The sequence below is a fragment of the Falco peregrinus genome, chromosome 1, assembly GCF_023634155.1.
Source record: "Falco peregrinus isolate bFalPer1 chromosome 1, bFalPer1.pri, whole genome shotgun sequence".
NCBI lineage: Eukaryota > Metazoa > Chordata > Aves > Falconiformes > Falconidae > Falco > Falco peregrinus.
Genome location: NC_073721.1, coordinates 53,170,602 through 53,192,963, shown reverse-complemented (window position 1 = coordinate 53,192,963; position 22,362 = coordinate 53,170,602). Strand labels below are relative to the sequence as shown.

Below are 22,362 nucleotides of genomic sequence, written 5' to 3'. Positions count from 1 at the left end.
AGCCGCCTGGCTACGGGCCGCCGCGGGTGCTGGGAAGCGCCGTCCCTCCGGGAGCCGGCCGGTTCGCCCGGCGCAGGGGCCGCGGCGCGGGGCTCGCCCCGCCCCTCCCGCGCCGGGCGTGGCTGAGGCCCTCCGTCCCGCCCGAGGGCCGCCTCCCGCCGCGGGCTGTGGTGCGGGCCGCGAAAGCGCCGGGAGCCCGTCCTGCTGCGGGAGTGATGGCCGCGGGGAAGCCCCGGCCCGTGCTGGGCTCGGGGGGGCCGCGCGAGCCGTGGCGGCTGCCTGCCGGGGGACGCTCCGCGCCTGGCCGCTACCTGAGGTGAGCGGGGGTCAGGCGGGCGGCGTCGGAGGCTGTGGGCAGCGCCGAAAGTCTCCGGTCCCGCCATGCCCCGAGCGGGGGGGGCGGCAGCGCGGGGGGGGGGCCGGCGGCGGCGGGCGGCGCGCCGGGTGCTGGGTAGCGCGGGGCACCGGCCGCTCGGGCCCGGGCCCCGCAGCAGCCCTTGGTTCCCGTGTCAGCATCGTGTGCTGAACACAACAAAAGCCTTGGGGCTCGCCTGTTTCTTACCCATGGGGAGCCTGTCAGGTTTTTGTTTTCAAGAGAACACGCTAAAGCCTGTTAGAACGGCAAATACATTGTCGGCCGAATGTGCTGAGGAAAGCTGGTGAGTGCTGTCAGCAGTAGAAGTTACTGTGCAAACCTGTGACTTGATAGGAGCAGCTGCTTCTCTGTGTTTGACACCCAGTACCTTGTGTTTTCGACAGTCGCACACCATGTGCAGCCTCGGTAGTCAAAACCGTACTGTTTGGGTGCTGCTATGCCATGTTAAGAGGCGCCTTCTAAGATCTTACTCTGTGAAGGTAAAATGCCTGTGTAGAAATAAACGTGTTGTTGACTCCCACTCAGATTCCTCAATTCTTTGGGTTTGGGAGTTTCTATGAATTAAATTCAGCCAGTTGTCTAATGAATGGAATGTGATCTTCCAGAGAAAAATAAACAGTTACGGCTTTTTAACTGTTTGCCCAATGTTTATCTTGCTAATCATTTGTCCAAGCTTATTGTAGGGACTTGAGATGCCACAGGATAGTATAAATGCATACAGATCGTACAGTTCAGGTAGTAGTTTCAAACCTTCAGTTTCACAGTTAATTCTTTTACCTGGAAATAAACTGAGAAAGTAGGGGAAAAAACCCCAGGAATTAAAAAAAAAAAAATCTATTTAGGTCAAAACAGTGCAAATGTGTCAAAACTGATACTAGACCAGCACAATCTACAGTCTTCACGTGAGCCAAATAGAAGGATGGTTAACACACCCTTCAACACAATTTTTCAGACATCTCTATCTTTTAAAAAAAAATAAAATAGTTACCTGTGTTGTGTCTAAAATAGTTCAGGACAAAGATATGAATTAAGTTCTGTCAGTAACTAGCTTATCAGTCTGCTTATATGCTTTGATGTCTTCCCTTTATCAGTATAATCCATGAGTAAACTGTAAGACAGTGTTCATTTGCTGTAATAGGTTTAAAACTTAAACTAACCCTTACCTTTTTGGATTCAGAATTTTGAAGTGTTAACCTAGAACAAGAAAGATGTTAACATTCATAAGGAATGCTAACATGCAGGAGCTCCATAAATTCACTTCTAAGTCTGATGGGGGACAAATGATAGTTCGAAGTGCATGCAAATTTAGTCCTAACCTAATTAATATTTTAAAGTGCATTTGGTCACTTCAGTCTATGTGTTAACATGCCATTTGGAATACTGATGTACCAGTAATAAAGATGTGATGCTTACCTTATTTTCTGAACGGAACTAATACAGTATTTTGATGTATCACAGGTAAATTTTTCCATAACCTTATGGAGAAAAAGGACTTTGAAGCATGGCTTGATAACATTTCTATTACATTTCTTTCTCTGACGGACTTGCAGAAAAATGAAACTCTGGATCACCTAATTAGCTTGAGTGGAGCAGTCCAGCTCAGGCACCTCTCAAATAATCTAGAGATTCTCCTCAAGAGGGACTTCCTCAAACTTCTTCCATTGGAACTTAGTTTTTATCTGTTAAAATGGCTTGATCCTCAGACCTTACTCACATGTTGCCTCGTCTCTAAGCAGTGGAATAAGGTTATAAGTGCCTGTACAGAGGTGTGGCAGACTGCATGTAAGAATTTGGGTTGGCAAATAGATGACTCTGTTCAGGATCCTCTACATTGGAAGAAGGTTTACCTAAAGGCTATTTTAAGGATGAAGCAACTGAAGGACCACGAAGCCTTTGAGACATCCTCTTTAATTGGACACAGTGCCAGAGTATATGCACTTTACTATAAAGATGGACTTCTGTGCACAGGTAGGAAGGACAGAAAACTTGAAAGTCTTACAATTCTTTGCTTTCTCCCCACCCCCACCCCCTGATTAATGACAATTTGCTTTTCCTTTACCAGATAGATTATTTCCATAGTGTAGCGCAGTTTAAGAGGATTTAAAATTACTTCTTTTTCAATTTCTGAAACACCTGGCACACCAATAAAGTCATTACTCACTTTAATAGGAAAACAAGGAGACCAGTTTCTTTGTTGGTTAATAAAACAATAACAGCAGGTGTCATGCTTCAGATTAGTAAGCCCATTTGAAAAGTACAGGTATGTTAGTTACCTTTTTAGACAATCACTTCTAATTAAAGGGACATTGAGCTGTGTGATCACTGCAGTCTCCCAAGGTGTGGCAGGAAAAGTTTGTTGTCTTTCTTGAAACAAGACCATTTCTCTGATAGTCTGTAAGCACTTTCAGTTCTTACCCTAATAGCTTGTATGAAGACCTATAAACTAGATTTAACCTTGCTACTAGTCTGACTTGTAATGATAATTTCAGCTTCCTCCCTGAAGACTGCAGACTTCAAGATTTCAGTTTGAACTTAAAAATACAGCCAGAACAAGTATGAAACATTAAGTATGAAAGAATAATAATAAAGTTACAAACTGCTGTCAGAGCATATTCCAAGGATTTCCCAATCACTTGAGATAACACAGCTATAGAATAAATTGGGAGTACTGGTTAAGTACTCCCACATTTGTTGGTACATTAAGATGATTACTAGAAACCAACAACTAGACTGTCGCCAGTCTTTCACTTCCCTACTCAGCAGGGAATGTAAATACACAGGAAACACCCTTGCCAAAACTTTTTAGAAAGTGGCACACTTGTGCTGAAACCACAGGTGTAAGGGTCTAGGGTTTTATTCTGCTCTCAAAAGCCAGCTGTCTGGACTTACTGTTATGACTTAACAACGACAACAAAAAAACAAACAAAAAAAAAAAAAAAAAGAAAAAGAGGAACTTGAGAGAGAGAAAGGAACCTGGCAGGTGATAGGGTCTGGTATTCATCTGCTGTCTTTTGAGATTTGGTGGGCTCCTTTCCTACCTGAAACAAACTAAATCTTGCGTTGCAGTCATTGGCTTTGCAAACCTAAGCATTTAAAACTCATGTAAATCATGTAAAACTTCCGTGCATCTCTTTCAGTAGATACTGTCAACGAGAGGCAGTGCTGGAATCTATGGAAGGTGCTAAAAGGGTATGAGGAAACTGGAAGGCCAGACATCTAGTACCTTAATTAACATGAAAACAGGAGTCTTTGCTGTAGTGCTGAGGCCTAAAACTAGGGGTTATTCCCCCATTCAAGCAGCTTGGAAGTAATATTTAATGAGGAAAAAACTCAACAAGGGGAAATGCAAAGCCCTGTACCTGAGGAGGAACAAGTCCATGACACCAGTATATGCTGGGGGCCAACCTGCTGGAAAGCAGCTTGGCAGAAGAGTACCCAGGGGTCCTGGTGGCCACCAAGTCAAACATGAGCCATCAATATGTCCTTGCTGCAAAGAAGGCTAACACTGTCCTGGGCTGCTTTAGGAGGAATGTTGCTAGTAAGTTGAGGGAGGTGATCCTGCCCCTCCGCTCAGCATTGGTGACGCTACACCTGCAGTACTGTGTTCAGTTGTGGGCTCCTCAGTACAAGAGAGACATGTGGACACTGGAGAGTCCATCGAAGGGCCATGAAAATGATGAAGGGACTGGAGCATGTCTCATGAAGAAAGGCTGAGAGAGCTGGGACTTACTATCCTAAAGAAGAGAGGGTTCAGGGAGGATCTTATCAATGTACGTAAATACCTGAAGTGAGGTTGCCAAGAAGATGGAGCCAGGCTCTTTTCAGTGCGGCCCAGTGATGGGACAAGAGACAGTTGGCACAAACTGAAACACAGGAGGTTGCCTCTAAAACACTTTACTGTGAGAGAGAGTGAGCACAGGTTGCCCAGGGAGATTGTGGAGGGTCCATCCTTGGACATACTCAAAAGCCTTCTGGTTGTGGTCCTGGGCAATCGGCTCTAGGTGGCCCCACTTGACTAGGGGGTTGGAAGAGCTGGCCTCCCGAGGTCCCTTCCAACCATAACCATTCTGTGATTCCATGAAAATACTGTATTTAAGACAAATATGGAAGACGAGCATAGGATTGGGAAATATTTACTCTTTGCTTCCAATTACTCTGTTCTTTTATATTCTAGGATCAGATGACTTGTCTGCAAAACTGTGGGATGTAAGCACAGGTCAGTGCATATATGGTATCCAGACACACACTTGTGCTGCAGTGAAGTTTGATGAACAAAAGCTTGTAACAGGATCTTTTGATAACACAGTAGCCTGTTGGGAATGGAGCTCTGGGGCAAAGACACAGCATTTTAGAGGACATACTGGTGCAGGTATGTTGAACTTTTCAATTTGTAAGTTCACCAGTCAAGTAACATACATCTTCGTTAAACAAATTATAATTTAAGTTAGCTCTCTGCACAGTAGCTTTTTTCAGTTTTTTTAGGCTCTGTCCCAGGTTTTGCAGGGGGGGCTGGGGGAAGCAGTCAGAACAGTTGTAGACCTGTCTGCCCTTGAATAATGCCAAAGCTTAGCCATGTAGTGTTTTGCAGTTGCATGGAAATACTACTAAATGCCATGTTTTTTCAGTACTTTAGAGTCTACCAAAAAGATGCAAACCGTAGGTGTCAGGGAGCACATGGCAACAGCAGTTCTTTATATCCCCAGACTGGAGACAGGCTTATAGGGCCTGAGAAGCTGTATTTGCATTTCCCTCATAATTAGCTTCTTTGTCCTCTGCTGCAAAATATTCTCAACTCAGCTGTAGGTCTGTTCCCCTGTGAGTAATGAGATATATCAAATGTACTATTCCTGCTGGAATTGACTTACTAGAACTCTTAAAATAGGAACCAATTTAAGTTTTGCTTTGTGATAATCCAACCATAAAGGAACCATTGATGTACATGTTCTTAATTTGAACAAGAATCAGTAATTTTGCAATGATGTGAGCTTAGGAATCCAGAGCAACAATTCACATATATAGTTAAAGAACAACAGTTAAAGCTGTAGTAGCATATAAATTTAGAGGCTACTAGTTAGCGTCTCACAGAAAAACGTATACATAGAAACTGGTATTCCTTATTTAGCGCACTCTTTGCTTGTAGTTTTTAGTGTGGATTACAATGATGAACTTGATATTCTGGTCAGTGGCTCTGCAGACTTCACTGTGAAAGTATGGGCCTTATCAACAGGAACGTGCCTGAATACCCTTACTGGACACACAGAATGGGTCACTAAGGTGGGAATACTGATTTTTAATAAATCTTGCAAAACACTTACTTGCAATAAGTTTGTGACATGTTCTATTTCCTAATCCTAACCCTGCACCTAGTTGTGGAATCTGAAGAACATCAGGAAATACCGCAAAATATCATTTCAGCAGAAAAAACACTTAAGCTGTAATCAAACCTTTCAGACCACTGAAGATATTTCTATTCCAAAGCACCTGGAATAGTATTAGGAATCGGTGTTTGATTCAAAGACTGAATAAAAACAACGTTACTGAAAGAAAGCTACCTAAAAAATTATGTAGAAAATTCTTAATTCTAAAGCTAATGATCTTGATAACCAAAATACGAGCATGAAAAGTGTTCTAAGTCAAGAAACAGTATTTTTTTCTGAGTATTTCAGAACTTGGAAGGTGGGGAGGTGACTCTAGAGGTGAAGTATGTATGTTCACTTATTAATGCAGTACGTTGTCACTAGTAGGAACAAGAAAAGTGTATTTTCCCTTCAGGTGCTAGTAGTATTTGAATTGCCTTTATACAAACGCACAGTAAGCAGATTGTCAATGAAGTGAAAAATTCAAATGAAAGTTATTTAATAGCATCGACATAAATCATTACATCCTTCAATTACAGGTAGTTTTGCAGAAGTGCAAAGTCAAATCTCTTATGCATAGTCCTGGGGATTACATTCTTCTTAGTGCAGATAAGTATGAAATCAAGGTATGTACCATATAACATGCATACATCATTTTGATACCCAGGGAAATAAAATGCTTGAGTGCTTTGCTCAAGTTTACGTATTATGTGACTTTTTTTTCCTCCCATATTCCCTGCTTGTAAAGTTGTGTACAAGACATGCGGCTTTTTGGAAGCCAACTTTTCAATGCTGTCCTTCATGTTTAAATTTAAATTATAGCTCTACATGAATGGTAATGCAAATAGTAAGTGCTTTCAGTGCATGCCTAATGTGCTAACTTGACAGGGAAGCACTTAACTGCAAGTACCGTTACTGTTGGGGACTTTTGAGTTGGAGAGTGCTCTAAATAGTCTGTGCCTGTGAAAGTGCTTCATAACCAAAACAGTGTTACATTTCTGTCCAATTGGATGGTTGATTTTTTTGCAGTTCTTCAGAACACCCATTTTCACTGGGATTTTTTAGGCTAGAAACAACACTTAACTGCAGCAATACTGTCAGACAAGTCACTTACAGAAATTATGTTCCTATCTAAAGGAGATGAATACTTCTGAAAAAACATGCATACGTTTACCCGATGCTTAAAGAGAGACTGTGAGGCTTGCTCTATTTGTGTGACAGCTTATAATGTGAATGTTTTATGGTCTTAACTGTGTTTGAATTGTAGATTTGGCCTATTGGAAGGGAAATAAACTGCAAGTGCTTAAAAACACTGTCTGTTTCTGAAGATCGCAGCATCTCCCTACAGCCCAGACTGCACTTTGATGGTAAATACATAGTGTGCAGTTCAGCACTGGGATTATACCAGTGGGACTTTGCCAGCTATGATATTCTCAGGTAAATCTTTCAGCTTAAGATTTAGTCTCATTTAAATAAATAAGAACATACTATTTTTAATAACTTACTTTAGATGTAGGCCAGAAGAATCTTGATACAAATTCTGTAAACATCTTTCTTTACACTTGCTGGGTTGAATTCTAATTTATCGTCTCTTAATATGAGTCATTTGATTGCTGTTTTGGTTTCTGGTTGCAGACTAGTCAGCCATCTTTCGTATTTTCAAGCTGAAGTGTTTCAATATAGACTTAAATCAGACTGCAGTGCTGTAGTTGTGAATGTGAAACTTTAGTGACTAGAAGTTAATGTTGCCATGGAGACTGCTCTACAGAGAACCAGGTGGCTATTTCTGGGGGTCCTTTGATAGGACAAGAAATTAAAAAGACACTTTTTCCTTATAGCACTACTACTGATCCATCATTCTCGGTAATGCTGTGGAATGATAGTGAAGTCTACCAGACTGCAGTAAGGGATCAAGCAGGATGGCATTCTGTTTCCATAAAAAGAGCAAGGCTGTATCTGATAGAAATGGTGGCATTAAAGTGAAAACTGAATTTTAGAACTGTTAGCAGACTCTTAATTGAAATGGTCCAAGTATTTATAGAGTATCTACCATTGGAAGATCTACTCCGAAAGAACTGCTTCTTATCAGTAAGACTCACAGTAATTTCACCTCTTAGGTTACCCTCCCATCCTTCAAAAGAGAAAGGTATTCTCTTACTGCTGAGAACAGATTATCATCTCTGTAGATTTTTGTGCCTCAGTTCTGTCCTTTATGTAAATACTATGATCAAATGTTCAGTCGGTTGTGGAAAACTTGCTCTTTTCAAATTTCTGTTCCAAGTTTTCTTTCTTAAGGCAAAAATATCCTAAAGTTGTAGAGGAACTAACAAATACTTCTATTTTTCCCCCAAGATGAAAATGCTTAATTTATACTAAGCATCAGTAAAACAGCATTCTGTTAAGGACCAGTCTTGAATGACTCTTCTTATCACAAGAAGGCCTTTCTGCGTTTTATTTCCAGCTTTTAAAAGAGTGGGCAAAATACTAATAAATGGTTTTACCTCTCAGTTTAACGATATCGAGGCATGAAATCCCTATGGAAATTTACTGTAAAACACAAGTACATTTGCTTTTTTGTATGTATGTGGAAATGAGACTCTTTTTTTTTTTTTTTCCTTGTGCTGTACAGAATCCCTTTCAAACCCTAACCTTATGTTAAGAATGGTCTGTCCTGAATGCACAAAACCAGAACTGAAACCACAGGCGTGACTGCAGCTAAGTGTTCAGTTGCTTAATTGCAAAAATTTGCATCCAGTTCTTTCTGAATCCTTTCAGAATGACGAGTAGACATTCACTTTCTTTAGACGCATAAGGATAGCAACGAGAGTTTCTAACAATGTTGTCTTGTCTTCCAGGGTTATCAAACCTCCTGACTTCTCAAATGTGTCCTTGCTGGGCTTTGGAGAGATATTTGCTCTGCTGTTCGATAACAGATACCTGTATATAATGGACTTGAGGACAGAAAAATTGATAAGTCGCTGGCCTCTACCAGAGTACAGAAAGTCAAAGAGAGGTTCAAGCTTTTTGGCTGGTGAAATGTCTTGGTTAAACGGACTAAATGGCCAAAATGATATGGGCTTGGTTTTTGCCACCAGTATGCCAGACCATAGTATCCATTTGGTGTTATGGAAAGAACACGGCTGAAAAGCTCATATATGCAGAATCTTCAGGAATATATGTACTGTCAGCAGTGTGTCCATAAAAATCAGACTTTGCATGAACCAAAGTTGCACACCTAACGGTATCATCATGCAATGCACAATCATTTACTTTTATTTGGGCATTTGGGAATGGGTTGTTTTGGACATAATGCAATACAGCATGCTAACAGTATTCACCACAAAATTTTGTCTGTACTCATGTTTAAGCATACCTGTTTGGGCTCTGAAGCCTAGCTTGTAACATTTAAACCCTTCAAATCCATGATCAAGTCTGAAATGAAGTAGTACTTGACCTGACTTCTGACCTATTTTTTGTTGTTGAAACAGAAGGTGAAGCTACTATTTTAGAACCATAGGCTTTTGTACACATAACAGCAAGTACTGGTTACAGTGCATGGCTGCTTAACTCAAACAAGATGATAGCAAACTCTTTCTCTCTCCAATATCATTCTTTTCAAAATGTTTTTCCTTATGATAGCTTTAAATACTTAGCCTTTGAAATAGACGACTCAAATGAGTCCTTTAAGTAGGATCAAATGCTAACAATAATACTTTGGTCAAGTTCAAGAACATGTCAATATAAACTCTCCTTGGTGAGAATGAGCCAACTTTTTATCTGTCTGACAGCTTTCCATCACAATTAAGGTCTGACAGTATTCCATCATATTTGCTGATGGTAACTCAGAATGGCTTGATCAGTATTTTACAGACCGTTATTTCCTATAGTTTGTGTGAGAACTTAATTTAGTTCACAGGTAGGTAGAAATGAACAGGAAGATGATGGTCAATCTCTACAGCAAGAGTCACTCTCTTACATTAAATATGTCTAGCGGCCATTCACTTTTTCCAAAAGTTGCAGTTTATATAATCATGCACTTAAAAGTAGTTGCTACATCTAGATTTGGAAAGCAAGGGCAAGTAAAAGTGAGAATGACGCATCTTTGGGGGAAAAAACCCGCCAAAATACCAAAAGTCTGAAGAAAAGCATTGGAATAGAAAAAGGTCTTGTGCTTTGATCATTGTAGACCTGATGTACACATAACTATTGAGTAGCAAATACCTATCCACATACTTTTGTGGTATTTGACATGTACTGAAAAGCTGTACCTATGACATCACATGCTTTAGAAATGCTTTAGGTTGATTTCCCCTCCTCCCTTACAATAAAATTTCCCCTTAATGTCTATTTATTTTTTTTTTTGACACAACTGGAAAACATGACTTCAGGAAGATAGGCTCATTTCCTTGAAAAGGTAAAACTGCCTAGCATTACCATTGTTAGTGTAATTTTTTTTCATGCTATCCAAGGAGGCCCAATTTCATACTTAGTACTGAACAAAGGCCAAGGTTCCCAAATGTATGCAGTATGAATTACAATGGAAGGGGAGTTTTCATGTGCAAGAATCAGTATTTGAGTGATGCAGTAGGAACTGCATAAAGTCACAGTGGAGCAGTGGCTCATGAATGCAAGGCTAGAGTCTTAAGTACTTGGCTTTCCACCTTTATTCGCACAAACTTACTTTGAAAATTTATTTTCTAGTCAAGGATTTCATCAGTTAGAAGCCAAATTCACAGCTCTGCATTCAGACCCCACTGATTGGGGCATAAATGATCTCTTAGAGCTTTGTCTTCTCACTCAAAAGCGAAGAAAACTTACATGAAACAGAAAGCTTTCAATAACTTGTCTTGAAATCCAGTTCCCACCACTCATGTGAGAGTAACTACTGTGTGTGGTATGTACAGTAACTCAGCTTACTCTATAAAGGACCCACCTATAAAATTAGCTTTGAAAGATTATTCACAGCAGGAGTTTAGACAGAAACATGCCAGAAATGTCCTTGTACCCAAACCAGTGACATACGGAGTAAATATTTGGACCGCAAGATGAGTGGAAAGTGGACTGGCATGCCAAGCTCAGAGTGGTCATCAGCGACACAAAAATCTAACTGGTGTAACAAGTTATTAGAAGTGCTCTTCAGGGGCTAGAGTTGATTAACTACTTTATTAATCAACTTTATGATGCAGAAGTCCACTCGGCAAGTTTCCAACAACACTAATTTGGAGGGGAAGGGGAAACCACGGGAAGGGGAAGCAGTCAATGCACAAGAGAACTGGGAATGCTATTCTGAGGGTCCTCAACAAACCAGACAAGTGGGCGGCCAGAAATCTCATTAAGTTTAACCAAAGCAAATGCACCACCCTGCACCTGAGACATAGTCACCCCACACAACAGGCAGGTTGGAGCCTGGGAATGCTGTTGCACAGCACATTGAGCAGGATTCAGCAATGCACCCTTGTGATGAAGACGACCAACTGTACTGAGCTGTATGAACACGGACATCACTAGGAGTTCAAGGGAAGGGATTCTTCACCTCTATTCTGTGCTCAAGGCCACACCTGAGTCCAGTGCCCAGTTCCCTAGGACAAAACAGACACACACTGGAGCAAGTCCTGTGGAGAGGCCACAGAGAGGTGGAACTCAAGATGTCTGAGAAATTGCGAGAGCAGAGTTCAGCCTTCCAGAGAGAATGGTGGGGGATGGGAAGGGAAGGTGGAGTGGGCATGGGGTAAGGAGGCACTGCTACTGTCTCCAGCTACCCAATATGAAGGTATAGAGAAGACAAAGTCAGGCTCGTGTCGGCATCATGCAGCAGGCCAATGGTCACAAACTGCGACAAGAGAAATTCTGACTAGTTCTTCACTGTGAGGGTAGTTTAAGACTGGAACAGGCTGCCCAGAGAGATTGTGTATCCAGCTCACCTAGACAAGTGTTGAGCAAACCATGCTACCTCACCCTGCTTTGAGCTGGGAGCTGGATTTCCAGCTGCACCTTTTAAACTACACAGGTCTACAATTCTAAATGGACCTCTAGCCAAGCAAGACCATCACTGCGGCAGGCACCGCCGATGTTAATACAGCTGTCAATTTGTTGATGCAGACCTTGGGAGATGCTGCTGCCACTGTAAAGCAAATAGCAGTTTGTTAACAGCCATGAAGTTGCAGCTGGAAAGGGAGCCTGCCACATGTACTTTACAAGTTGCAGAAAATTTTTCAAAATTAGGAACTCAAAATTCTCCTTTTCTGCATTGTCCCAGAGTATGCAAGCAGAAAAGCATGATAAGCATGCAATACACGCTACACTGCTCTTCTACCCTTTTAGTTTTAGTTGAATGAAGTTTTAGCCTGTTACAATAGCAGCTGATGATTATTATAAACACAATTAGCAAACACTTATTTCCAGATTGTCTCTTGAAGACTTCTAAGTAGAAGTTCCACCTGGACATATGCTAGCTAATGATAATAATCTGCTAATGATGGTGCTTCTTAAGGGCACAGGTATGTGCCACCACAAAACAGATGAAGGAATGAAAACATGACACTGGTGTAGAAATTTAAAATTAAAAAAAAAAAAAAAAAGCACACCTGCCCTCACACACACTTCTCTGCCACAGACCAAATTATCAGACTATCACTGCCCCTGGACGTCCCTTCATAGGAAGGGTCTAATACATTACCACATCAGTACACTGCACATAGCTTTGGGGGCTTAGCAAACAGAAAAAAATATGACCAAAATTGTGAAGCTACAGTGAGCAAATACTTCATTTACTTTGCTTCCCATCTGACCCTTCAGCAGAAGTTACAAACTACTTGGTATTATTTTTAGGTAGAGGTTGGATGAGATGCAGCTGCCGTACCCTTAAACCTACATAAAGCAGCAACATAATTCAATTTACCCATTACTAAAGGACTAAAATCCACCTAATGCCTAAGCTTTGTGAATGAAGAAACAGTTTGTTATGAGGCTTCATGGCCCCAGAAAAAAAAGAAGAAGAAGAAAAAAAAAAAAAGCTATTACACATCATAAGTTGCTGTTCATACCTCCATCTTTCCACCTGGAAACAACCTTTTCAGTTCACAACAGCCTCCTTTTCTTTAACATCAGTCTGTAGCCCTTGCCTCCATTTTAAAGCTTTCCAACATAACTCAGCACTTACCGCTTAAGTAATTCAGAACAGCTGCAGGTAACAAGAAGGCTCACCCTTCTCAAATTTACAAGTCTCAAAACCCCTGCTAAATAGTCATTTGGATCAGCACCCCAGCAGCTACGTTTACCCTTACAATACATCACCACTTTAACAAACGCTATTTCCAAGAAGATAAGGGGTTCCTTTTTTTTGCTATTGAATCTGGTAGATTCTGCTCGATTATTTTCACAATGTATTTGTTTACCTTTTACTCAACTTGGCACAAATTTAGTACCAGTACAGTGACATACAAACTTCAAGAATTAAGCAACATTACCTTTAAAACTGACTGTAGTTGTATTTTTTGCACGTAGGTTGAAAACTGTGGATAGCCTTTTGCATTATTTGACTCAGTTAAGAAATATTGATTTATTGATTTTTAATTGAAAACAAACTCATTTTACATTTTCCAGAAGAAGTAATACCATCTGCATTGATGCTTGGTTATTATTAAATAACTTACAGCTCTGCTACAAATTCCCGTTTCCCATAAGAAGAAACACCTCTAAAAAAGTGGCAGTTCCAGTGCTACAACTGCTGTTTTCTTATCTTGCTTCTGTGATTCTAACGAGTTACAGGGTGAATGCCAATGCAGGTCTTCATCTGGGAAACGCTGTCCCAAGCCACCTTTTAATGAGCATTACTAAGCACAGCTGTACTTTTTTGTCCACCAAGTGATTCAGAGATACAAATAATCAAAAATCAATTCATTCCTTCTTCAGGTAATTCACAGGTTCATTGTACTAGCTGAAACATATACGAAGATGTGAAAAGAAAAAGAGGGAAAGGTAGAAATCATTAAATTAACTTTCTAATTTCTAAATGGTCACCTCCTAGGCCTTGAATAATGCCCTTCCATAGTTACAGGCTATAAATGAGCCATCTTCTCACTATGCCTCGGCTCTCACACCTAACAAAGCTACAGTAGAGACTTTCCCTGAGGAGCCCAACTCTAAACTAGCACTCGATCACTGTGGACTCTTACAAGGTACGTCTCTATTCACAAGTCAGACGCGTTCACCTTTGCACAGTACACAAAAGGGCTGTTCTCCCAAGCCTCTGTAAGACGTAAGCTTCACGTGAAAGTGATTTTAATAGGATCTTACAATCTGTCCTCTGCCTGCCCACACAACGGGTAGCTCTCCACTTTCCCTCCTTACAACCAAGGTTGCGCTTCTGAGCTTACAGTACGGTCTGATACAGCACCTTGTTAACATTCGTGATTAACGATGAGTTATATCTCCACAGTGTTGTATCCCTGATGAGGGCTTCTCTGGGAAGGTGTCCCTGAAGGGGCACCCGGCAGTGATAAATGAGGGCAACATCCATGGGAACATACACACTGTCCGCATAAGCACGTAGGACAGAGTGGACTGAAGTCTGAATCACCTTTCGTGGATCGATTATCATTTTCCTGGGATTGATTACATCTTGCCTGTCAGGCTCTCTGTGAACATGCTGTAATATGTTAACACCTGGAACAGTATGCCAGGATGAAATGTTGAACATGTGAGTCGACACGGTTTCTGGAAAGATGTGGTTCTCAAAGAGGAAAACGCCAGCCCCCGGGTTTTGCTGCTGAAGGCTGCTCATCATCGTTTTCCAGTCTGAGTGCTTAAGGGGAAGAATTATTTCATCAGCATCATTAAGAAGTACAAATCTGCTCCTCCGCATGTTACGGTATATACAGTCATTGAGAGCTGTGATTTGCCCATAGTAGCCAATGTGTGTTCCATCTTGCATGAAGAGCCATTTTGAAGAAACCTTGAGGTGTGAGTTTATGGGCCAGGGAATTATCTCCACAGTTCCTTCTTCCATATAAAACTTCAGGACTTTCTCCATCAGATGGCTACAGTTGTTCTTATAGATCACCACCTTCTGTACCCCAAGAATCTTGTACATTTCCATACTCTGTATAAACTGCAAGACGTTGTTGTAGTTTCCAAACATGGTAGAGATGCATACAGTGAAGTCAGCAGAAAAGGTCTCAGTCTTGCGGTTTTTGATTTCAAACCTTGGCAGCTGGTCAATATTTCCATGTGGAGACTGATGAACTGATACGTGTGTTGGATTGCAGCCTTCGGGTTCCAAACAAATTATATCTGCTGCACCGTAAGGGAACCCAAATCTGTCCGAGTGAACGTCAATTGTTGCTTTTGATACATACATCTTTCTGTCGTCCTGACAGCAGAACCAGCAGTATAGTTGTTTTACTTCTGCATGGTGAACAATCCCGATCACACGAGTGACTTTGCTTTCTCTGTTGTCAAAGTATGCAGATATAATAAAAGTTCTGTTATCTTTTAATGGTGTTATTGTGCTATAGGTAATTCTCCCTCTACATCTGCTACCTTCTTGAATTATTTTTGGCAGGTAAGAAAGTCTCTGTAACCTAAGGTAAGAAAGCGTGACCATTGAAGTTAAAGTAACAATGCACACAGCAACAGCAAAATAAGGTTTTTTCCCACCACACAACATTTTGAATGTATCTGAATGTGGATGCAGATTTCTTTTTCCTTGCACTTCATGCTGCCACATCTGCAGAAAAGAAAATATGTAGTATGAGACAATATTTACTCATGTTTGTTGCTCAAGAATTTCTCTAACAAGATGGGGCACAGATCTCTATCATTGTGCACTACATAATCAGAGACACAGGTACTGTGTTTTCATAAAAAAATAGGTCACAAAACACACCTTTAATTGAATTGACAATACTGTATGTGACATTCTCAATGCCTCTATGTCAGGTGTGTGGAAGTTTCTGTACATGGAAGGTTCTGTGAAAGAATATGACAGAGGTTTATATATAGGAGACAAGGAGCCATTATTCATGATTTTCTATAATCCAAACTTTAGTATATCAAATTAAATAATCGGGCAGTAATTTTTAAAGCAAAACAAAAGCTGGGGTTTTTTTCTTCTACACGGTGTTTATGTAAATTATACACAAATAAAACCCTCAACCAGACTTCTCACAGGCAAGTTAGGGGCAGATATACAAATTAAATGTATACAGAATTAATCAGCTTCATAAAAAACGTGGCAATTGGGGATTGCACATGATGGTCCAGATACAATTGCTGATGTATCAATTCCCTAATTTGCAATTCACAACAGATGACAAAATACACACAGAGGAAGGTCAACTGATAAAACTCAGAAGACAGGTGAAACCTATGTGGGTATAAAACTCATTCTCAGTTACCAGTTCTGCCCTCCTTAGCACTGTACAAGGCAGGGCTTGCAGGGAAGGTTGCCTCGTACTACGCTTCACGGAGACCTGGGCCCCTCTCACATGGCATTAATGCTGGCTCAGGCCCTGGCATGGTTTTGGGGCCAGATCTTAAACTCTTGCTGCTGCAGGAACAGGCAGGCATCCCCAAGCACCTGGATGGCCAAATTCTTTAGCAGCACTCATGTGCCAGCCAGTGCCAATGCCTGACGGGGAGCTCATGGCACTCTAGAGCCATAATTTCTGCAAGTAGAGCTCAGATTAGTTTCCTTTACAAATTCATCTTTAGGCATCCAGATACGATCCATAAAACAGTAAGGTGACAGCAAGTTTCTTCAAAGGACTGCTTGTACCACAGAGATTCTTGGAAGAAGAGTGCCCCAGATTAATCAAATTCACGTTATATTAGAGAATTGGACTGGCAGAAGGCAGTATCCCCGACTGCCAGCAAGAAGCATGGGGTAAAATGTCAAGATAGAATAAACTGATTCTATTGAACAAGATGAAGAAAATGTTTCTAGTAGGCATGTCATAGCTGCATAAAGTCAGCTGCTGAGAAAAAAAAATAGTATCATTAAAAGACCCAGATTTCTATATTTTGTAGCTAAAACAGGTAGCAATGTGACAGTTGCAGCAGAAACTGGAAAATTCTCATATTTCTTGTCCTTTCACTTACTTCTCAAGACTTAATAAAATCACTTGCTTAAGTACTTATTAAGCTAAGTATGTTCAGAGAGTATGCACAAGCTAAATATCTAACTACTTTTTCCAAAGCATATTACTCAGTCTATTCTAAGATAATAATTAAACCTCGTATTTCATGCTTTTTCCCCCAGATTTCACACATTGTGTAAAGCTATTTTGAAAGCCTCTATCTTGATACTGTTTTGTGATGGAACAGAAAAGTAGCATTTTCAAAGAAAAGTAAGCAAGATACAAAACCAGAACGAACCTAAATCCATAGTTTTGATCCAGATATCATACTCAGCAGCTTCACAGCTTTGGAAGTTCCTAAAAATCACTGACAACTTCACTGTTTGGCTTGAAAAATTCCGCTAGGGTCTGGTTTTGTGCTTAAATACAGTATTTTACAACCAGTAAAATCCAGCTTCTGAATCTCAACCGAGTTTAAGCAAAAAGTAACTGTCCACACCTTCAGAATAATGTGCAACATTTTCACGACTGCTCTTTCGTGAAAAAGCAAAGTAAGGAGAAAGATGGTCACAACACACCCCTTAAAACGCCCCATTTGCCAAGGCTGATGATTTATAGCAGCCTTTCCTAGCCACCAAGAAAGTGCTTTCAGACCAGAAGAGTCACAGGGCCAGGAATCTCCCCTAGAGCACAGTAGGCACAAAGCAGAGCAGCAGCAGCAGCCAGCGCTGGCTCCTCATCTCTGACCTGGAGAGTCCCCCCCCTCAGAAGCCTTTAGAGCAGACCTGCAGATATGTGGTAAGAGCCTGCTACTGTCGTACAACCTTCTGCTGGAGACTTGTGACTAAGAAAACCTCACATTTTCTAAGTCTTTTTATTAAACATTCTAAAATCAGGCAAAAAGTTTCCCCTGGACATTCTTATTCCCAGGTTGCTATATATTTTAGCATTCTTACAACACAGAGTAGGTCATATTTAACATTTTTTCCTTGGTCTTGCCTGTTTATGACTTAAATTATTGTTTGGCCTTCTAGAATAACTATTTTTTTACTGAAGAAAAATCAAACCATGTCATCATTAAATAATAAAATTAATTTATTACCTGTTATTTCTTCTGCTTTTGCTTGCTATAAGTAATGAACATTTAAAAAAAATACTTCAACAGTGTTTTGAACAGTAAACATCAGAAAGCAAAAAGTACCTTTTAAAGCAGATAGCTGAGTGAAGTTCTGTTCAGTCCTCCATTTATTTTTGCTAAGGTATAACCTACAAATTGTGTATTCTAAGCAGGTAAAAACTTAAGTATTTTAAGATTAATATTTAATTGCACAAATTGTTCAGTATAGAACAATACTGAGGAAAAAAATGCTAGTACATACCTAAGGCACTTGCTGACACATTTTATTTCCCGTGGTTAGTGTTCTTTAATGACGTAACAGCAGCCACACCTACCAGAAAAACAAGTTTTCCTTGTCTTGTGCAAAGCATACAGTTGCCTCCCAAGAACTTAATTTAAATGACAAACTTGAGTGTGGAGTTGAAGCAAATGAAACCTAGGTGCTTGGGTGACTTTTTTAAGGCTGCTTAAGCATCCTTCTGGAAATTAATCCTGCATGTTGATACAACTGCAGTTCATGCACATACTTAAAGAGAACTAGAAAAACATCCTATATATCTGTATTTCTTGAGCAATAAATTTTTTCAGTAACATACTATAGACTTAATTAAAATAGGTAAATACAAATTCTGATGAGGAACTGTGAGAGAGATCTGAAACAACAGCAGGTTCTAGAAGCAGAGAAAAAGAGCAAAATACAGAACTCAAGGCACACCAGAACACAGAATCTTAAATAAATATGTCATTATTAAGGAGTTAAATTCATGGTTTTCCCAACATGTGACTCATGACTTTTGATCCTCTGAAATTAACTGCACAGGTATGTAGTCAGAAAATATATAGTCAGGTTAATTAGGAACATTACATTTGTATTTCCTCACTATAGAGTGTACTTGGCCAATTTTGACTTTAAAAACCATGCTTCCAGCATACTTAAAAAGTTTATTTTATGATAACAATAATTCATTCTAGTTTTGCGTCTTTTAATTCCAATTACTATCCAGGTAGAACACTATGCAGATTTGCTTTAATACTAAATTTAGCTGACAGTATCAATGGCTACTTTGTGCCAGTTTGTTATTTGTCAGTATTCCCCTTAATAGTAAAAGAGCCCTTCTTCCACCCTATTGCATTTATGGACTGCAGTCACACCGCCTAGTCTTCCCATTTGCTGCTTTTTTATTAAACAAGACAGGCTGTTCTAATACCCTCTCATAAGAAACACTCTTCCTTGACCAGTTGCTCCTGTGCAGTTGGCCCAGTTTCAGTTAATCTCTAGCACAGGAGATGAGAAATTTCTGTTCCTTGTCCATTTGTACATGACAGTGACAAGCCCTCATCACCGATGGAAATATTCTTTCTTAACATATGCCAGGATTACATTGTTTGCAGATGCATCACATTGCAGAGATACATCTGAGCTGTCATCAGCCGAAGATTAATGCACCTACTCAATCTCTCAGCCAACTGCAGTTGCACAATAAAGAGCACTTGTCCCAGTTAGAATCACAGAATCACTGACTGGTTTGGGTTGGGCAGGACCTTTAAAGATCATCTAGTTCCAACCCCTCTGCTGTGGGCAGGGACATCTTTCACTAGACCAGGTTGCTCAAATTAATCACATTTCTCCTTATTTCTTTCGTCACAGCCCTTCTAAAAATCTACTCTAAAACCTTGTACGTGACCAAGATTGCATTTACAAACTTGCATATACTTATCCCCTTCCTAAACCAAGGAACTGCTCATGCTTTCTCTTGCCACATGGTACCACTACACACGTGACACATTTATGAAACACCTGCTATCAATAGCTTCTGTCTTCTTAGAATTTTGGAATGGAAACTATTCAGTATCACCTTCCAACTGGAATGTTGTTTTTACTTTTGCTGTACAACTTCTATTTTCAGACTGTCTTTTCTGTCACCTTTCTTTAACCCTCCACAACTAGCATTGTCCTTAATAAAAGGTGGAACAAAGTGCTAATTTAGTTCAACAGCCACTCCTAGGTCATTATTAATCTCCTCCACGTGTTCTCTGCGTTGTGGCCTTCCTTTGCAGTTTGTTTTATTTGCATTGAGACAGCTGAAGGCCTTTTATGCCACCCATTTCAGTATCTTCGCAATGACTAGACTGAGTTTAATTCTGGTAACTCTCAGCTTACCACTTCATCTCCCAACCCAGGGTGAGGACAAGGAGCAACTGGCAGAGGTGACTGCAAAGTTTCAGTCATTAATATTCAGTTGCACAGGACAATAAAGAGTCTAATCCTTGGTTTATCCAGGGTCTAACTACAAAGAGCATTATTAAATCATTATTTTTGGAAAAAGTTATACTCTGCCATCTGCTTTATGGTTTTCCCCAGAAGTGACAACATACACCACTGGTGCATAAACAAAAACAAAAATTCGTAAGACTAACAATCATTTACCATCCTTATCTAGATTGTCTTGGCTAATCTTCTGATATCTTATCTCTTTCAGAAAGACTCTCTGAAACACTGTTGTCCTTCCTCTCTATATGGTCCAAAGTCCGCCAACGTGTATTGTTTGAAGGATTAAACTGAGGGCAGTATTATTCCATTATTCATAAAATATTGCTCTAAAAAAAATTAAGCTGGCCGTTTCTATTCTAACCACCCACCAGGCCAGTGTGCTGGCCCAACACCTCCTGACGACCCCGCGGCACAGGGCCTGGCAGCGCTCCCCTGTATGCACACACCTCCTACAGTGCACATACATCCCTCAGCAGAACTACTACTGCGAACAACCGGACCTCGCGTGCTTTGAAAATGGGTCCATCAGGCCAAGTAACAATCCTCTGGCAACACTGAAAATACTGTCCCTCCCGCTGTCGGCCTCGCGCACTGAACCTCCTCAGCTGGGACACGGTTCGTCCCGCCGCGAGAGCTCGCAGGGCGCTGCGCTCCGGGCTGGTGACCACAGCGGCGCCCGCGACACTAGATGGGCGCCCACCGAGCGGCCGGGCCCCCCCGCGCCGCGCCCACCTCCCCGGGCCGGGGGTACGAGGGGCGGGGCAGGCCGCGGGGGCGGGGCAGGCCGCGGGGGCGGGGCAGGCCGCGGGGGCGGGGCAGGCCGCGGGGGCGGGGCAGGCCGCGGGGGCGGGGCAGGCCGCGGGGGCGGGGCCCGGCTGCACCTTGGGCGCGGGGCGCGGCGGGCGGCCACAGCTGGGCCCAGGCAGGGGCACGCGGCGGTACGGCGTTTGTCTCGGCAGGTCGGCGCGGCGCGTCAGGCAGCCCTGCCGTCCTGGACGTGACGGAACCGCCCCTGCTGCGGGGAGCGGCGGATAGATCCCTTATGTCGCTTTGACTTACCTCTCCGGCTGCCTGGCTCAGCCCACGAGCGTCTCTCTGTCGCGGCACCGAGCTCGCCCCCGCGGGTGCGGAGCTGCCGGCCGGGCCTGGCGTGCGCCCGGAGGGGCTGCGCGGCCTTTCCGTCCAAAATCACGCTCCAGGCTCGCAGCGTATTCAGACGGAGACTTCAAAAAAAAATGTTTTAACTTACCGTTAGACGGTTAGCACCGGCAAACAGCGCCACAGCTGCCCGCCACCGCCTTTGCCATTCCTTGGGTGGAAACGAATCCGGCCTCGCCGAGCCCCCTCCGCTGGGGACGCCGGGTGCGGGCCCCGCGCAGCAGCCGCAGCGCCGGCGCCCAGTCAGAGGCAGCTGCCGGGCCGGGGCCGCCCGTCCCGCCGCGCCGCTCCCACCCCGGCACCAGCTGCCGCGGGGCGGGGCCGCTCGGCCGGGCACCTGCGGCTGCGGGCAGGAGAGCGAGGGGAGACCCCGCGGGCCCCGCCCGGGCCGCGCGTCCGGAGGGCCCCTGCGCCCGCCGCCGTCCCCCCGCGGGCCCAACTCTGGGGTGGCCCCGGCGGGTCGCTACCGGTACCGGCGGCTTGCCGGGGTCCCCGGGCGGGGCGCGGCCCCGGGAGCTGCCCGGCGAGCCAGTGGCAAGCCGCACCCCTTCCCGCCCCCCCCCCAGTGCCCGCCGCCGTCGCGGGTTCCCCGGGGGCGTTTGTACGGGGCGGGCGGGCAAGCGGTGCGTGGGGCGGGCCCGGGGGGTGCGCAGCCCGCGCCCCGCAGGCGGCCCGGGGGGAGCGGGGCGGCGGTAGCGCTGCTCCCGGCCCAGCCGCGCCGAAGCGGGGCTCAGGGCCCGACCCCGGCATTTACCTGTCGGTTCGTCTAATTAGCTTGTGTAAAATGGAGAAACACAAGCAAGCCATTGTCTTCAAAATGCAAATCGATTAAAAGACAAATGTAAAGGGGAATCTGATAATTAGGTAATGATAAAATTCAGTTGTTCACAAAAACGCTTCTTGGAGGCAGCAGCTGCTACCCCAGTCATTGCTACACCAACATGCAATGTTGGCATTCATGTGAGTTCTGTCCTGGGATTTTTTCTAGTGGTGAAAGCCATACA

General features: G+C 42.8%; 2 protein-coding genes across 8 annotated transcripts; one reads left to right on the top strand and one right to left on the bottom strand.

The window, feature by feature from the left end:
• Positions 1-20: 20 nt before the first annotated feature.
• FBXW2 (F-box and WD repeat domain containing 2) lies at positions 21-10,080 on the top strand. Of its 3 annotated transcripts, none has more exons than XM_055815673.1 (7): positions 21-316; positions 1,835-2,344; positions 4,551-4,745; positions 5,517-5,650; positions 6,273-6,359; positions 7,001-7,100; positions 8,589-10,080. In XM_055815673.1, exons 2-7 carry the CDS (start codon positions 1,855-1,857, stop codon positions 8,678-8,680), a joined length of 1,098 nt encoding a protein of 365 aa, XP_055671648.1. In that variant the 5' UTR covers positions 21-316; positions 1,835-1,854; the 3' UTR covers positions 8,681-10,080. The 3 variants fall into 3 exon arrangements, with proteins under 3 accessions (XP_055671648.1, XP_055671651.1, XP_055671642.1); XM_055815676.1 differs by having other exon boundaries at positions 7,001-7,170; positions 8,363-8,729; XM_055815667.1 differs by having other exon boundaries at positions 22-316; positions 7,001-7,170.
• Positions 10,081-13,272: 3,192 nt separating this feature from the next.
• Positions 13,273-21,792, bottom strand: LOC101913358 (uncharacterized). 5 transcript variants are annotated; one of them, XM_055815635.1, is made up of 4 exons: positions 21,450-21,707; positions 18,191-18,259; positions 15,620-15,702; positions 13,273-15,460 (listed from the first exon to the last, which is right to left on the bottom strand). In XM_055815635.1, the coding sequence occupies exons 3-4, from the start codon at positions 15,692-15,694 to the stop codon at positions 14,105-14,107; spliced, it is 1,431 nt and encodes a 476-aa protein (XP_055671610.1). In that variant the 5' UTR covers positions 15,695-15,702; positions 18,191-18,259; positions 21,450-21,707; the 3' UTR covers positions 13,273-14,104. The 5 variants fall into 5 exon arrangements, with proteins under 5 accessions (XP_055671610.1, XP_055671617.1, XP_055671625.1 ...); XM_055815642.1 differs by lacking the exon at positions 18,191-18,259; XM_055815650.1 differs by lacking the exon at positions 15,620-15,702 and having other exon boundaries at positions 21,450-21,700.
• Between the last annotated feature and the right edge of the window lie 570 nt (positions 21,793-22,362).